General features: G+C 34.6%; 1 protein-coding gene across 50 annotated transcripts in view; it reads right to left on the bottom strand.

Moving 5' to 3' along the window:
• RIMS2 (regulating synaptic membrane exocytosis 2) overlaps nucleotides 1-19,424 on the bottom strand; it is a 734,990-nt gene that overhangs the window by 261,937 nt on the left and 453,629 nt on the right. For all 50 annotated transcript variants that reach the window (XM_058275873.1, XM_058275894.2, XM_058275868.2 and 47 more), the window contains one exon: nucleotides 6,833-6,901. In XM_058275873.1, the coding sequence (XP_058131856.1) occupies nucleotides 6,833-6,901 (69 nt within the window). The remainder of the gene's footprint in view (nucleotides 1-6,832; nucleotides 6,902-19,424) is intronic.

Genomic DNA, 19,424 nt, shown 5'->3' with positions numbered 1-19,424 from the left:
CATGTTCATCATAGCTATTAGTAATTGACCTTTTCCTATTATATGCTAGGAATTTAATTAAAAACTTCTACATTTTTTTAGCAATAATTCAGAAAATATTTATTCATATATGATCATTCCCATCCTGTTAATATTATACAGTATTATCTTACTTCAAGTTTCCTAGAAACAGAACAAGAAACAGGAATTTGAGTGTGAATGACTGAAGGAGTTAGAAAGAGAAAGAAGTTTGGGGTGGCGGACTTGGCCCAGTGGTTAGGGCAACTGTCTACCACATGGGAGGTCCGCGGTTCAAACCCCGGGACTCCTTGACCCATGTGGAGGTGGCCCACGCACAGTGCTGATGCACACAAGGAGTGCCCTGCCACGCAGGCACCCCTGCGTAGGGGAGCCCCATGCGCAAGGAGTGCACCCGGAAAAGAGAGCTGCCCAGCACGAAAGAAAGTGCAGCCTGCCCAGGAATGGCGCCACACACACAGAGAGCAGACATGACAAGACGCAACAAAAAAACCCACAGATTCCCATGCTGCTGACTACAACAGAAGCAGACAAAGAAGAGCATGCAGCAAATAGACACAGAGAACAGATAACCGGGGTGGGGGAGAAAGGGGAGAGAAATAAATAAATAAATAAATCTTTTTAAAAAAAAGTTTGAAGAGAATAGGGCAATGCATAGACATAAGCAAGGATATAGTCTTAGCCTAATCCCACTGGGGCTCTGGAGCATGAATTTGTACCAGAATTGCTCTGACCTTGAAGCAAAGGGGACTGGACTTCATTACTTCTATGTCAGTCAGTCACTGGCTGAAGACTGACAGCAGAAAGTGGGGTGGTGATTTCTATTTGCCTATGGGCAAATCTCCAGATAAGGTGGCAGTTGTGCGTTGTTAGCAACCAACAGTCATAGCAGCTGGGGATAGGTAAACAAACCAGTTGGTAAAGGGGATCTGGATGGAACACCAACGGTAATCACTATAGCTACTACATAATAGGAGCTGAATGCAAAGTACACTAAAGCTGTATGTAGCAAACCAGAGAAATACAGAACAGTTTTTCATCCCACATTCTTCCTCTTGGCTCATTTGGTCACAAACTCTATCTTACAAGTGCTTATTGCAGGGATCTTCCTGATGTTTGTGCACACTGATGCCATTGTTTTTCCAGCCTTATACTTCTTCCATCTAGATCTACTCCTTCCATTCAGATTCTCCAAATAATTTTAAAGTCTTATGTCTACCTAATATTTTAAAATGTTTGTTATTTCTTAAAATTTGACATGTCTTTTTAATCGTGCTGGCATTTTCTATTTTAGTGCTCTGATTACAAAGTTACATGGATTTTGAATGGTCTTCCCTAATGCTATTTTCCAGAAGCCCTATTGTTTTTAGTTCATGGTTTTTTAGAACACAAGGTTTTTTCAGGAACACATGTATTGTGTAATACAAAGAACTCTGCAAAGATGACGTTATTGTCCCCATTTTACATTTGAGGAAACTAAGCCAAAGAAATTTAAATTAAGTATCAAATACTATGGCTGGGAATAAAACAAGATCTTTTTGACTCCAATACTCTCACTGTGTTCTACTACAAGTTACTTATACAATCTAAATAACAATTTAGGAAGATGAGTCTGACAGTAATATATAATGCATATAATGAAGGTCAGCAAGAGAGCAGCAAGGAGATTTAACTGTTCTTATTATATTTAGAACAGCATTGGCTAACAGAATCATCTGCAATGATAGAAATGTTCTATATCATTGACGTTGAATATGGTAGCCATTAAAGACATGAGGCTACAGAGCACTTGAAATGTGGCTTCTGTTACTATGGAACAGAATTTTTAATTATATATATTTAAATTAAGTTAAATTTAAATAGATACATGTAGCTAGTGGTGCAGCTCTGGAATATGACAGTAGAAGTGACAACATATTACACAGAAAAAAATTATTTTTTCAAAAGATATTTATGAGAGTATATGCATGTCAGATGCTCTTTATTCTACATGCAGCAATGAGTAAAACCAACAATTCTTGCTCTTGTGGAGCTTAAACTCTGGTTGGAGAGTGAAAGAGACTATAAACAAAAAACGCACTAATAATTATATGTTGTTTGAAGGTGATTTAGTGCAATGGGGCAAAATAGAACAGGGTAAAGGGAGATCAAAATGCCAGAGGAAGGGGCATGTAGCTATATTAAATAGGGTGGTTAGAGTAGAAAGGACTTGTTGAGAAAGTAACACATCAGTAAAGTCTTAAAGAAGGTGAGGTGTTTCTCCAGATAGATATACCGGAGAAGTGTTTCAGGGTAAGTGCTAAGGTCCCAAAGTAGGAGTGTGTCTGACATATTCAGAGAACAGCAAGGAGGATAGGGTGCGTGGAGTAAAGGGAGTGATGGAGAAGAGATCAGAGATTTGAGAGATCACTCTAAATTATTCTAAAGATTTTTGGTATTTGATCTAAGTGATTTTAACCTATTAGAGGCTTTTAGAAGAAATTGATCATGATCTAACTTTTGCTCGAACAGGATGATTTGGGTTGCTATACTGAGAACAGACTAATGGGAAGCAGGGCAATAAGTCAGGCAAGATATGATAGTCGCTTAAACCAGGATGATAGCAATGGAGGTGATGGGAAGTGGTTAGACTGTGTATATATTTTGAAGAACTGTCAGGAAGATTTCTTGTAAAATTTGATATTGGAATATGAGAAAAAGAGATGATAAGAATAAATCTAAATTTTTTATCCAAGTAACTGAAAGAAGGGCATTACCGTCAAATGATATAGTTTGGTGAGAAGGATCAAGAGTTCAGTTTTGGATATGTTAAATTAGAGATATCTGTTAGATATCCAAATGGAAATATCAAGTGGGCAGTAGAATACAAAATTTAGAGTACAGAAGTTGGTCTTGCCTAGAGATATACATGTGGGAGTTTAGCATATAGATTTTATGGAACTAGATGAGATCAATAGAGGAGTGAATGTAGACAGAGAAAAGGTTCGAGGATGGGCTCTGGGGGCACTCCAATATTAATCAGTAACATTTTGTGACTAGATGCAGGAGGAAAAAGTGAGGAAGAAATAAATATGTATATTTTGTTATAACTTACAAAACTGTGCGGGACATAGTGTAAAGTATAATGTAAACTGTAGTCCATGGTTAGTAGCAATACTTCAATATGTGTTCATCAACTGTAATAAATGTACCCTACTAATGAAGGATGTTGTTAATGTGGGAAAATGTGGGAGATGGAGGGAGTAGGGCTATGTGAATTCCTTATATTTTTCATGTAACATTTATGTAATCTAAAGCTTCTTTAAAAACAAGCAAAAAGTTATTTAAAAAAGCAAATAATTAAAATATCTCTATAAAATTGAGATAACAAATCTTTCCAATAGAAAATAAATCATTTATACATGTTTGCATATTATTTAAGCAGAGTGGAAAATAATTCTGAAAATTTATGTGGCTATGATTCATTTTATATATATATTTCATTTATTCAGGTTGTTGGGTGACTTAAATGGTTCAAAGAAATGGTTTAAGACCATTCATAGTCCCACTGTTCAGTGTACCATGTGAGGAAAAATCCATGTCTGGAAGTGCTTACCTGAGGAATCCTAATTTCAACATAAACCAAAGTTTCAAAGTATTCTGAAGAATAATATTTGCAATGCAAATGTTAAATTTACATAGGACTTGAGTTAACCAAAACACGCAGAAAATATTACTTTGGGCAAAATTTTCAAGACATCTGCCCTGAAAACTAAGAAAAACTGAGTAAAGCAGCAGAAATCGTTACTTCTTGAGAAAAGGTTAATAGCAAAGCTAAAAAGGAGTTATGAATGACTGTAACTGATACTTTAAATTTGATAGATTCTCAATTTGCCACTAGAAACAAATCTCTGTATATGGGCTACAAGATATTAACAGATTTGCTCCTGTATTAGCTTATACTATATGTTTAGAAATGTTTAAAATGTTATTTAGGACTAAGCATTTTGATCATTAAATCATGCAGGTGTGTGCTATATCTATGTATACATGCAATTCACATTCGAGATGCCTTAAGAATAGTTTTGTATAACATTGTGAATGCAATTAACAGCACTGAAATATATGTCTAAACATGATTAAAAGGGGAAATGTTAGTTTATATATAAAAATATACATTTCTTTATAAAAAGTCATGGAACTTGTGGCAGTTTGATATGATTGATGAATTTCAAAACGAAATACTGATTATGTTGTAAATTGGTCTGCTCCCAGTGATACGCTTGTATTGTACTGAATTCAGAGGTTTCACTTTTACTTGATTAAATTATGATTAATTTTTAAAAAATTTTTATGCCAGTGTGGGTGGGGACTCAGAGAGAAAATGACAAGACACAGGAATTAGTTGAGTTTTGATCCTGGAGCCTGGGAAGTAAACATACAGAGAAGGAGATACATGAGGAAGGAGAGAAGTCTCCATTAGACACGGTAGAGGCTCTTGGAAGAGAGATGAGCTGTTCGACTGATAGTCTACAGCAGGCCATTGCAGAGAGAGGTGAGCAGCTGAGCCTGAAGAGAAAAAGTCCTGGGAAGAGAGGAACCCAGGAAGCCTGAACCCTTGGCAGATGTCAGCAGTCATCTTGATCCAACATGTGGCAACAGACTTTGGTGAGGGAAGCAACTTATGCTTTATGGCCTGGTAATGTAAGCTTCTACCCCAAATAAACACCCTTTATAAAAGCTAACAGATTTCTGGTATTTTGCATCAGAACTAGACTACACAAACAGTGAACTTTAAATTAAACCATGGACTTTAGTTAATAGTATAATTTTAAAATTTGCTATCATTAATCGCAACAAATATTCTACATCAATGCAGGTGTTAGTGGTGGGATGGTGTATTTATGCATGATTGCTCTGTAGACCCACAACTTCTCTAATAAAGAAATAAAACTGAAAAAAAAATAATTTTGCAGAGAATCAGATTATTTAATTAATCTCTTAAACACTAAATTTGATAAATTATTAATTGGAGTGTTTGTTCTCTCTTAAAATTTAGTTTTCATGATGGACTTTTAAAACAAAAAGACCATAAAGAAAAGGAAATGTAAGAAAACTATTTCTTAGAATTAATATATATTTTAGGGTTATTTATCATGATATTCATGTAAATATAATTGCTACAACATTTACATAAGTGATAAGCATATGAAAGTTAATATTTCAGAAACTACAATACCAAAACTATGATTTTGTTGTTCATTAAAAGAATACAGAGGGAAGCCAATGTGGTTCAGTGGTTGAGCACTGGCTTCCCACATAACAGGTCCTGGGTTCAATCCCCGGCCCCCAGTACCTCAAAAAAAAATTGTCAAAAGAATATGCAGATGATTAAAAAATTTCTAATTGAACACAAGGAGTACTTAATTCACTGTTCATGTGTAATATATAATGAAAGAACTATGCCTCAAAATCATTTGAATTTAAGAATAGCAAAATAAAGGAAATTGCACAGTCTTTTCTCCTCAATGGATTACTAAATTGTTTACTAGACAATCTCTGCAGAGGCAAAATTATAATAAGGTAGAGAGAGAAAAGCAGAAAGATTTTTCATCATGTTGAAACAGAATGAACTCAGAGTAAACAATGCATTGTGTAGGTTTCCTAAACACTATTCTGTAATAGCAAAAAAATTCTCCAGAGTATTAAACTCAATGATGACAGAGCCAATATCGTTTTTTCAAAAGCTACAATTCCTTAGGCAGATTGGAAAATAATAAAACAACCATATCAAATAAATTTTGCCATCCTGAATGCAGAAAATGGAAGATTGAAATATGCCAAAAATGACATTAAGATGAAAGGCTTCAGTGGCCTGAAAAGAAACATTTTGGATGAAAAAAACCTGATGTCGCTAGAATGCAGCAAAGAGTAAAACAGGAGAGTCAATTAACAAAGGAACAGAATAAAAATAGAAAAAAAGTTGCACTGATCTCAGAGCAAGAGACCATGGAAAATATTTTTCAGAACTGCTTTAAGAGGTTCAATTTACAAACCATAGAATGTGGAAAATATTTCATGATATTAAAAAAAAAAAAAGTTAAAGCAGAAAAATAGGCATTGAGGTTTTAAAAAGTAATACATTATGATAATTTTTAAAATGTATTCGTACAGAAAAATAACCTCATGATAATCAATGTAAAAACAATGAAAATAAAATTTAAAAGCCTATTTAAATATTTGACAAATTTGAGTGTTTCAGAGGTAAAAAATATTTTCTTTTTTTCTGACAATTCTGTTTAAGATAAAAGTTTCATTACACAAAAACTTGTCAAACTAATAGTAAAATATTTATTTACTAGTTTAAAAATAGAAAAATTACAAACATTCACTCATCTAGCAATTTTCAATATAAATTTTTAAAATTAAAAAAAAAAATTTTATTCTGAAAGAAGCTTTAGATTATATAAAGGTTATGTTGAAAACATAGGGGGATTCCCATATATCCCCACTCCCTGACTTTCCCCATTAACAATGTCTTTCTTTAGTGTGGTACATTTGTTGCAATTGATGAACACATTTTGAAGCACTGCTATAAACCATGGTCTATAGTTTACACTTTGCATCGCACAGAATTTTCAATCTAATAACTGGTGCAGGTATCATAGCTACTGGAATTATTCAGGGATTTGTTTATGTTGCCATATTGATACCATAAGGTTTTTTTGGGGGGTGAAGAAGCAAGTTATTTCTTTCTCACTGTTTTCTGACAAATGATAAGGATGAATTACACTTTCTTTCTAAAACATTTAGTATAATTTTTAAAAAGTCTTACCTGATACTACACCAATTCCATCATCACAGTCATAGTCAGAGACTTCACTATCACTTATTCTTTTTGACCCTTTGAAACAAACAAGAACAATAATCAAAATTCCTGTTCACTTAAGAAAAGAACACACACAAACACTAAACAAACTCTTACTACCAACCTGAAAAACAAGTGAATAGATTCTGAATGAAACAGCTGACAAAAATGTTAGACAGAAAATCATTATGAACTTACCAACACTTATTTTCACACAATTTCATGATGTGAAAATATGGATGATGAGGAGTTAACTACACAAAAATTATTCTTGAAATGTATAAGAAAAGTTTCTAAATTGTAGAAAGCTTGAAATAATATTAAGTACAAAATAATACATGTAAATGATTCAAGGTGATTGATAAAAATATTTTGGAATAGTTAATTTGAGTCAATTTTAAAAGCCATTCAGACAAAAACATGTTAGTATAAGTAAAATTCAAAACATGAACTGTTATTCTCAAAAGTATTAATGTGCTTTTTTCTAATATGCACAAACAATAAACTAAATATATCCAATACTTTTATTTTTTACACTTACTGAGAAGCATAATTCAGAAAAGTAAATTTACTAAATACATTTCAAACCTCCCTTTTTTCCTACTTTATTTGTTTAGCTATCTCTATCGCTTGAGAAGAAAAGGAGAAATTATTGACAAAACCTACTAATATATATAAATTGTGAATTGTGTATTAACCAAGAAGAAGCCTAAGACAGAGCAGTAATAACTATTACAATTCAACAAAGCAGGAATAATTATTATAATTCAAGAGCACTGAGAGTGCTTTTTCCCTTGCAAATCTATAACAAAATTTAAAAGTGCTAAACCCAAAAAATTGCAAAAATAGCATCAAATTAATCAACTAGTGTTGATAGAAAAGTGGATTATGACTTCACTATTATAAAAAAATCACATATATAAACAAATATGTTACAATTTGTTCTTTTTTTTCCTCTTATTTGAGATTTAGGAATGGACACACCCTTTATTAAAGCATTTTTTACTTTTGGTATCAGAAAACTTTAAATGATGAATGAACACAGAGTTGCTTTTTTCAAGAAATGACTTGTCAGTCTTCTTAAACTACAAATTATTCTTAAATAGACAACTCAGTTATCAGAAAATAATTGCCTCTCATGGAAGGTTTATAAAACAGAGAGCTCACATTATATAAGGAGCATAAACTTATGGATAGTCTGAAGAACTAACTCATCTACGTGGCAAAACAGGTGAGAAGATCTGTAAGTAGAGGTGAAAGTCAATTGAGCATGGCGATAGCATCTTGTCCAGAAGCAAATTTAAGGTCAAGTTAAAATTTATTTCAAGAAAATCCTAATTCCAATGTAAATTTTAAAGCTATCCAATAGAGGTACAGTTCTATTGAATTTAGGGGAGAAAAAAACTCCATTGGAGAATAAGATATTAGTACTCAATAGTTTGCCTAAAAGCAGCCACCAATAAAGAAAGCGTTAAGCTCATCAAATCATCCTCAATCCCATTAAAATCTACCCCAACTCCTAACACTGTAATGGACCAATCTATTATTTCATAGAAGAAATGATGTTAATATAAGTAACAAGAATAATTTTTTTCTGTTACAAATTTATACTAGAACAGATAAACCACTGTTAGCTAATTAAACAACTTTAACCTACAAAGTAGTCCTTTGTTCCACTTACTGTTAATACAACACAGGTGTTCATACCAGAAAGACTTAAAGAAGTAGAAGGAACTCAGCAAACACAACCCCACCTATTTACCAAAAATATCACCTTCAGCATGCTAATTATTAGAGGCACTTCTTGCTCAGTGACATATGTTTAATGGCAACAGTACCCTGACTATGTCAGGGCAGCATAATCATTTGTTTTCTAATTAAGGACTTGTATGGTTGGCCATGAGGGCTTTACTGTCTCCTTACAAACAGTGAAATTGAGCTACCCGGCCCACTATGGCTTTGTAATCCCAAAGGAACAACAAACCCATTAGATGAGTTACCAATTTTGGTTGGAGAGATCTCAGTGTATTAAAAACAAAACAGAAACAAAACAAAAACGAAACGAAACGAAATGAAAAACAAAAAACAAAAACACAACACAAAACAACAACAAAAAACAAATGAAACTTAGACTTAACTAAAGTATGATGAAATCATCAATTGACCCAGAAATCAAGCAACAGAACAAGTTACCCTAGGGATAATGGTAAAATCCTATTCCAGAATCTGTATCGTCAAGAAGGTTTACGACCTGAATGTTGGATTGGGACATCACAATGGTATAGCTGCATTAAGTGGTTTGTTTCTTCAACGACTAAAGTCCTATGTGATCTGAATTCAGACTGGTGAAATCCAGGTCAGTGTCTAGGTATACTTAATTTCTCCCAGTACAAAAGGACAAGAGAAATAAGGCCAGTTTTTCCCAAAGCATTTTAAAATTCAAAAGAAATAATCTTAATCTAAATCACAAACCCAACCTTGCCATAAAACAGGGTTTGTTAAAATAGCAAATCCTGATTATTGAATAAAACTTAAACCATTGTAACCAAAGGTTGAACTACTCTAAACAAAATGTTCTTCACTAACATCTTATCCCTGATCCTCCCCATCCAATTAGCTATGGCATTCTTTTAAAATATGTATTTCAACTATTTTTATTTATTTTTAAAGAAGCTTTAAATTATATAAAAAATATAGGGGATTCCCATATGCCCCATATATGTCAACTTTCCCACATTAACAGCATCCTTTATTAGTGTGGTACATTTGTTACAATTGATGAACACACATTGAAGCACTGCTGCTAACAGTGGACTGTAGTTTACATTATAGTTTACTCTGTTCTGTACAATTTTCTAAGTTATGACAAAATATAATGGCCTATATTCATCATTGCAATGTCAGCTGTAGCATTTTATTTATTTGTTTACTTATTTATTTAAAGAAACTTTAGATTAAATAAAAGTTACAAAAGAAATATAGGGGATTCCCATGTGCCCCCATTTCTCCCCCTCCCACACTTTCCCACATTAACAACATCCTTCATTAGTGTGGTACATTTGTTACAATTGATGAACAGATATTGAAGCACTGCCACTAACCGTGGATTATAGTTTACATTATAGTTTACACTGTCGCATGCAATTTTGTGACTATGGCAAAATATATATGGCAAAATATATAATGTCATTGAAATGTTACGCAGGACAATTCCAAAATGCCCGATATTACACCTCTTTTCCCTCTCCCTCTGCTCAGAATCTCCAGTGGCCACTGCCTCCACATCAATGCTAAAATTCTTCCATTGGTAGAGTAACAATAAGTCTACAGTAGAATAATAGTAAGTCTACTTTAGTCCACTGTTCATTTACCCAATCTTGAGGATTTGGGGATGGTGATGCCTACTTTGACCCTAACTGAGAGGGTACTAGATCCCAAGGGGCAGATGGATGGAACTATCTTGCTTGCAGGTGCAGACTCTCTCTGTTCCTCGGGATGGGTGCTGTCCATCATCATCACCTTGTTAGTTGTCCATATGAGTCCAATGAACTGGAGAGTAGGCATTGTAATTCTGCTGAGATTCAGGGCCCAACTAGCACATGGACGGACCAAAGATTTAAGTCTCTTGGACATATATACCTATCAACTCTAGTATTAACTACAGGTTCAAATAGAAGGGGCAGAAGAGCCATGTGCAGGGAAATCACAAATGAGTCCAACTCTGTCACATTGGGGAGCATAAATTCCAAGATAAGGCCCACTGCCAGGATGCCAAACTCCTGAGCTGTCTGCCCTGCCTATGGTGTCTGGATGTCTCTAGAGCCCTCAAGAGCCCTGCTATTTGAGGCAATATTTACTGTGGCAGTCAATGAGATCCTGCTGAGATATGCACAAGCATAACCTTTGGAATGACCTACCAACTCAATGGTCAAGGTCTTTTTCCAGGTGCTTTGCTAGTTGGCACTTGGAAATAATCCCCTGGTGCCAGGGAGGCCCATCCCTGTTAAGAAAGTCCCATGCCCAGGGTGGGAGGGTGGTGTTGGTGGTGGTAATGCATTTATATGCTGAGTCTGGCTTTGGGAGAGGCCACATTTGAGCAACAAGGAAGCTCTCAGGAGGTGACTCTTAGGCAACATATAATTCTAGGCTAAGTTTAAATTTCAAAAGAAAAGGTTCCTAAGTACAATCATCAATATCAAGGGCCCTGCATAATGGCACATCTGCCTTCACTAGGCACTGTCCCTGTACCTCAGGGTATTCTTGCTGTCCCATTAGAGAATGCAGCAGAATTCCCCAAGATGGGAATTCAGTATTCTTTTGGGTATTGTGTGGATCTCCACCCAATGAGACAATGCCCCATGAATGCTTGAACACATTCATATGCCTTAGAAGCATGCCTCAGATGAACCGCCACATGTATCCCCCCATCACCAACACTCCATACCAGTGTTCCTCCTCCGCCACATTTCTAACCCTCTGTAATCCAAAACCTCTCCAAAAATGAAGCCAAGAAAATAACCAAGTAAAAATAATAAGAATATAAAGTAATAATGATAGTTTAAAAAATAACATGTAAAATACAAAAAAAAATTTAATAAAACTGTTTTAGACATTATGTCTTTCATCACTGTAAGATCTGTTGTCTTGTATGTACAGTGACATTTTCTTCCATATATTCCCCCAGTGTCTTTTTTTTTTTTTTCATTTTATCTTCAAAGAAGCTTTAGGTTACAGAAAAGTCATGTAGAGAATATAGGGGATTCCCATATGCCCAATGCTCTCCCCTTTTCCACTCTCCCCTATTAATAACATTTTACCTGCAGATGGTACATTTGTTACAATTGATGTACTAATATTGAAGCATTGCTACAAAGTCAATGGCTTACATTATGATTTACAATTTGGACTACATAATTTTAAAAATTTAAAAATGGCCTGTATCCATTATGGCAAGATCATGCAGAACAATTCTAATGCCCTGAAAATGCCTTATGTTCTGTCTATTCTATTCTTCCCTCCCCTTCCACTCAGAACCTATGGTAACACTAAGTTTCACTTTTTGAAGAATGTTTCTTACTTACTTGCAATAATATTGAGGACTTGACATATTGGTTGTTTTGGTTTTTATTCATTAGGCACTGCTTGGTTCTTGAGAGATTCTTGCCCCTTTATTTGAGAACACAGTGCTGTAGCATTCTTAATAATAGTAGAATGGAAAGTCCTTGGCTACATACAACTATACAAAGACCCTAACATTGTTGGTCTGTATGGCCTTCTTTAGCCAATTGCAGAGTCTATGAAACTCCTTCTTAAAGAACCTCTCCAGGGAAGCAGACTTAGCCCAGTGGATAGGGCGTCCGTCTACCACATGGGAGGTCCATGGTTCAAACCCCAGGCCTCCTTGACCCATGTGGAGCTGGCCAATGCACAGTGCTGATGCGCACAAGTAGTGCCGTGCCACACGGTGTGTCCCCGCGTAGGGGAGGCCCATGCACAAGGAGTGCGACCCATAAGGAGAGCCGCCCAGTGTGAAAGAAAGTGTAGCCTGCCCAGGAATGGTGCAGCACACAAGAAGAGCTGACACAAAAGGATGATGCAACAAGAGGAGACACAGATTCCCATGCCTCTGATAACAACAGAAGCGGACAAAGAAGAACACACAGCAAATAGACACAAAGAACAGACAACTGAGGGGGGGGGGGTTGGGGAAAGGGGAAAGAAAAGGGGAAAGGAGGAAAAAAAAAAGAACCCCTCCAACTCCTCACATCATACCAATTAATATTTATTACTGCCCCCGCATTAGCATTCACCATAGCACTTACCCTATGAATTTGCACACCAATGCCCCACACATTTATCAACCTAAGCCTTGGAGTACTATTCATCTTAGCAGTCCCTAGCCTAGCAGTAGACTCCATTCTATGATCAGGATGGGGCTCAAACTTAAAACATGCCCTCATAGGAGCCCTATGAGCAATAGCACAAACTCATACAAAGTCATCCTTGCCTGCATTCTACTATCAGTAATATTAACAAATGGGTCATACCATTATTTACCTTAATAATCATCCAAGAGTATATTTGACTAACTTTCCCATCATGACCCTCTCACCATAACATGGTTTATTTCAATGCTAGCAGAAATGAAAGGAGTCCCGTTTGGCCTTATTGAAGGTAAATCCGAATTAGTACTTTGATTTAAGATTGACTATGCAGCAGGCCCTTTCACCTTATTTTTCCTAGCTGAATATGCCAACATTACTGTGATAAATGTCTTCACAACCCTGTTTTAAGGGCATTTCACAATCCATTCTCCCAAGAATAAAAATAATTTATTTCACTGTCAAAACCCTACTTTTAACTATTTTTTTTCCTATAAGTACAAGCATCAGACCCATGATGTCACTAGGACCAACTAATACATCTCCTCCTCTGAAAAAATATCATACCATTTACCCCAGCATTATGTATATGGCACGTCTCCATTCCCATTATATTTTCAATCATCCTACCACAAACGTAAGGTTTAAGTCTGATAAAAGTTACTTTCAGAGAGTAAGTAATAGATGTTATAACCCTCTTATTTCTAGAACTATATGAATTAAACCTATACTTGAGAATTCAAAAATCTCTGAGCTACCACATTACCTAATATCTTATAAGTAGGGCCAGCTAAATAACCTTTTGGGCCTATATCCTAAAAATGCTAGTTTAAATCCTACGATTACTAATCAACCCCTTAATCCTTACCATCATTCTATTCACTGTTTTCTAGGACATTACTTAAAATTCTTAGCTCCCACTAGTTACTAATTTGAATAGGGTTAGAAATAAATTTATTTGTCATAATCCCTATCCTAACTACAAAATTAAATCCTCAATCAACTGTAGTAGGCATTAAACATTTCCTAATACAAGCAACTGAATCCAAATTATTAATATTATGGCAATGAATTTATTATACTAAGACCAATGAACAATCATAAAAATGTTTAACCAGATGACATCCATAATTGTTACTGTAGCTTTAGCGATAAAGGTAGGACTAACCCCATTCCACTTCTGAGTCCCAGAAGTCCCTCAAGTGTACTACTAATATCAGGCATAATTCCCCTTACATGACAAAAATTAATCCCAAATGCTATTCTATACCAAATTACACCATCAGTGAACCTTAACCTCTTACTAAATATAGCCATCCTATCAACTATAATTGGAGGTTGAGGAGGACTAAACCAAACACAACTATGAAAAATTATAGCCCATTCATCCATTGCATACATGGGATGACTAGTAGCTATCAACACATACAACTCTTCTCATACTATCCTTAACTTTTGTGATTGCCTAATTGTAACAATCATGGTTTTTACCTTATTCACTAGAAACTTATCAACTACCATATTTGCATGATCATACATATGAAACAACATAATTCATTCTATCTCTAAGACTCCCAACCCTCTCAGGATTCTTACCCAAATACATAATTACTCAAGAAATAGCCAAAAACTATCTTCTTATTCTACTAACATTAATAGCTATCTTAGCACTACTAAACTTATACTTTTACATATGGCTCATATATTCCATCCACTAACATCATAAAAATTAAATGATAATTTAATACTATGAAACTCCCATCTCTAATACTCTAATACCAACTTTCATTATTCTATCTACTATACTTATCTCTCTACCACCAATTATACTTGCACTAGACTAGAGATTTAGGCTAAACCCCAGACCAAGAGACTTCAAAATCCTAAGCAAGTACAAATTACTTAATCACTGTAATAAGAACTACAAGGCTATTTTTGAGTACAATCACTTTCATTAAGCTAAGTCTTCACTGGATTGGTGGGTTTCAATGCACTCCAATATTTGACACTTCTCTTAGAGATAGTGTTTGTTCGTCTTATCCCTGCCCTCATAAAAGGTAGAGTATCTGTTGCCAGGAATTATAGTTCTTGTTTTCTCCTTTTAATGGTTAGGAAGAAGAAATCTATTTGTTCGTTATTACGTGGTCCCACTGAATGAACTATCACTATTTTCCTTCTAAATCATTATCACAAACCTGTGGATTTAATAAAATCTGATGCTTTTCTATAGCCCCAACTGATACTAAAAGTAGAATTATCTGCCAAGTCCCAACAGAGTGGAAATAAAGGAGGGATCATGCAAACGGAGCCACTGAAGAGAGACTTAAGGAGAACTGCCACCCAGCTTGAACAAGGTTTTATCTTGTAAATGCTCAAAGACAGAGCAAAGACTAGTTTCAAAGTCTAGTTATACTACAGATTATAAAGATTATATGCTTCTGTTATTGATCAAATATCACATCTGCCTCTACTGTAAGATAAGAACGAGATGAACAAAAGATAAAATAAGTCCACTTCTTAAGCCTTTCTGAGCTGTCCTTTGGGAGCATGTGCATGTGGTTACAGGGGAGAGGGGTGTTTCATGTGTATTTGTAAATGCTGCTTCCTTCCAAATAATATTGATTTCTTTCCCAATTCTTTACCTATTTATATATTAATCCTTTAGAGGTTTAGTGTTTTTTTGTTTGTTTGTTTGCTTGATTGTTTTTTTAGGTACTGGGGCCAGGGATTAAACCTGAGACTTCAAACATGGGAAGCCAGCACTCAACCACTGAGCCATGTTGGCTCTCTTGAGTTGGTTTTTTCATTTGTTTGCTTGTTGTTTGTCTTTTTGCTTTTAGGAGGCACTGGGAACCAAACCTATGACCTCCCATATGGGAAACAGGCACTCAATGCCTTCAGACACATCCATTCCTTAGGGATTTACTTTTTACATTAACATCCTCTTGAGGTGAGTTTGTGTACATGGATGCAATTTCACTTTTTCCATATGGATAGCATGTATCCCAGTATTATTTATTTAATATTTCTACATTTATGCAGTGATCTGCAAGGTCACCTCTGTCACAAATAAATTATCCTATCTGCAGGATATGTATGATGGCTCTGTTTTTGTCCTTGTTTTGTCTGTCTACAAAGCAATAATTCTTTGTTCTTTTTTTGCTATAACATATATTGAAAAACAAATCTATCCACTTAATTATTTGTATCTTGGATCTTGTTCCTTTGCTCTCCCACATAAACTTTATACTCAGGTCATAAAATTATCCAAAAACAGACTATTAGATTTTGATTTTAATTATCTTGAATGAATACATCAATTAAGGGGGATCTGGCATTTTTTGGTATTCTTTTACTAGCTGTGAATATGGCATTTTCTCCACTTAAAGTTTCTTTAAGGTCTTTCTATAAAATTTATTTGGCTACACAAATTTTCAGTATTTATTGAATTTATTATTTGTATGTTATAAAAAGAAATCTTTTATTAAAATTGTACTTTCTAATCATTCATGTACAGAAATGCAATTTCATTGTGAAATAGTCTTATAGCTAATCAACTACCTTTTTAAAGTCTCTTTTTATACTTCTAATAAATTGACTGTGGTTTTAGATTTTCTTTGTAGATAATCATATTATCTGCAAATGATGACAATTTTGTTTCTCCCAGTCCTTATGTCCTTTCTTTATTCTTTTTTTGTGTGTGTTACTGCGATGGTGATCACAATGCTAAAAAAAGAAAAACAGGAAAATTCCTAATTCTGATTTTAAATAGAATTTTTCTAGTATTACTCATTTAAAATGATATTTGCTAAAGTTACAATGCATCAAATTAAGAAAGGTGTCTGTATTGCTAGCTTGCAAAGAATGGGTATTAATTTTGAGCAAATGTAATTTCTGCATCTAAGGTGAACATGTAGTGACTCTCATTTAATTTACTAATTTAAGAAAGTGTGTGTATAATAATTTGCTATTGTTAAATCCTCCTCACATTCCTGAGTTTAAGATAAGTAATATTTCTTTAAGGATTTTTGCAATTTTACCTATAAGTGGTTCTAGTCTGTAAACTTCCTTTCTTGTATAAACCTTTTGATTTATGAACAAGGTCATACAGGTCTAAATAATAAATTTAGATTTCTTTCCTTTTATTCCAGGAAGCAATTGTGTAGGATTGTAAAAAGTCTGTTCATTGATGGAACTTACATATAAACCATCTGGTCTGGGTTTTTTTTTTTTTTTAAGATTTATTTATCCCCTCCACCCCCCACCCCGCCCTGGTTGTCTGTTCTCTGTGTCTATTTGCTGTGTGTTCTTCTTTGTCCGCTTCTGTTGTTGTCAGCAGCAAAGGGATCTGTGTTTCTTTCTATTGCATCATCTTATTGCGTCAGCTCTCTGTGTGTGTGGCCCATTCCTCGGCAGGCTGCACTTTCTTTCCCACTGGGTGGCTCTCCTTACAGGGTGCACTCCTTGTGCGTGGAGCTCCCCTACGCAGGGGACACCCTTTCGTGGCACGGCACTCCTTGTGCACATTAGCACTGCAGCATGGGCCAGCTCCACACAGGTCAAGGAGGCTCGGGGTTTGAACCACGGACCTCCCACGTGGTAGATGGATGCCCAAACCACTGGGCCAAGTCCGCTTCCCTGGTCTGGGTTTTATTTGTGGAAATATTTTTAAAATTACTAATTCCATTTCTTTAGTAGATATAGAACGGCTTATTGATTCAAGGTTTAGTAAGTTATATTTTTATAGAAATTTGTTCAATTTGCCTATATTTTCAAAGTGTTGTAATGTCATTTATAATTTTATCTTATCTATTTTTTGTGTCCCCATTTGGATCCTGTAACTTCTTTCTACTTTGTTAATAAATTTCACTAAAACTTTATTTTGCAATTCTTTTCAAATAACTTTTGGGTTCCATAATCCTATCAATTAGAAATCTGTTTCTAATTTTATTGATGTCTATTTCTTTATAATTCTGTTCCTTCTTCTTTCTTTGAATTTATTTTACTTTTCTTTTCCTAAACTCTTAAATTAGATGATAACATAATTTTCAATCTTTTATTCTTTTCTAACATAAGCATTTATGGCTCTTAATTTCCCTCTGAGTACTTTCCCTACATTAAACATGTATTTATATTCAGTGTATTCATTATAGCTTAGTTCTATTTATTTTCTCCTTGGGTAAATAAATTATTTACCATATTTTAACCAAATCAAAGATAACATCGACTGAATGATGCATCAAAATTGCAGACATGATAGAGCTTGAGAAAATGTGTATTACAGTAGAAGTGTGTATTTTTAAAAATATATTTATGGGTATACCTTATCTTTTTAAGATAACACATACATTGGAGCATATAGTCTGTATTTTGCCAATTCTGTGAAATTTACCAGAAATAAATTATGGAAGAGTATATGAATAAATCTTTAAAAATTTCATGAATGCATTTGAGGAATAAGAATTCATTAATTGTTAAGTACAGAGTTGTGGATTTGACCATGAGTTAAGCTTGTTAATTGGATTGTTTGATTCTTCTGTACCTTTGCTAAATTTTTGCTTGCTTAACCTATCAATAATTGAGAGAATTATTTTAAAATCTCCTTCAATGATTGTAGATTTTTCTCTAGTTTTACTTTATAGTATCTATATTATGTGTATTTTCTTACATATATGCAAGTTTTAAATTATTTCAGTAGGTGCAGAAAAATCATTTGGCAAATTTCAACACTCATTCCAGATAAAATATCTCAGCAAACTATTAATAGAAAGGAACTTTTTCAAACTAATGAAGGACATCTACAAAAAACCTGCAGCTAACATCATAATGAAATAAATTATGAAATATCGAATGCTTTTCCCCCAAGACCAAGAACAAATCATGGATGTTTACTCCAACCCCTTCTATTCTTCATTTTACTACACAACCAGGACAGTGCAATAAAGCAAGGAAAACAAAGAAATGAAAGGCATACACAGTAGAAACAAGAATTAACATGATTATGTTACTAAAAATTCTGAGGAAGATATAAAACACAAACTAAGACTAATAAGTAAGTTTAGTAAAATTGCAGGATATATAGTCAATATACAAAAATGAATTATATTTCTTACATAATAGTAATGGACAATTGGAGAATTAATTTCAAAATCAATATCTATAATAATATGAAAGAACATGAAATAGGAATAGATTTAGCAAACGTGTGCAAAATATGTATGACAAATACAGCAATACACTATCAGAAATTTAAAATACAGAGAACTGTTTGCAAAGTTGGAAGTCAGAATACATAACATTTTGAGAATGCTGAAAGAAAATAACTGTCATTCTAGGATTTTATATATAAGTAAACTTTCCATCAGGAATGAAATAAAAATAAAGATACATTCAGAAAAATAAAGTCTGTTTTCTAGTCCTTCACTGGGAGAAACATCTAAAGAAATGATTAAAAGTAAAAATATTGGGAAGTGGACTTGGCCCAACAGATAGAGTGTCTGCCTACTACACTGGAGGTCCACGGCTCAAACCTGGGGTCTCCTTGACCTGTGTGGAGCTGGCCCAAGCGCAGTGCTGATGTTGCACAAGGAGTGCCGTGCCATGCAGGGGTGCACCCCGTGTAGGGGAGCCCCACACGCAAGGAGTGCGCCCATAAGGAGAGCTGCCCAGTGTGAAAA

This window comes from Dasypus novemcinctus, chromosome 14, assembly GCF_030445035.2.
Source record: "Dasypus novemcinctus isolate mDasNov1 chromosome 14, mDasNov1.1.hap2, whole genome shotgun sequence".
NCBI classification, from domain to species: domain Eukaryota; kingdom Metazoa; phylum Chordata; class Mammalia; order Cingulata; family Dasypodidae; genus Dasypus; species Dasypus novemcinctus.
Note: the sequence above shows the minus strand (reverse complement) of the source record. Positions and strands in the feature narration are given on the sequence as shown.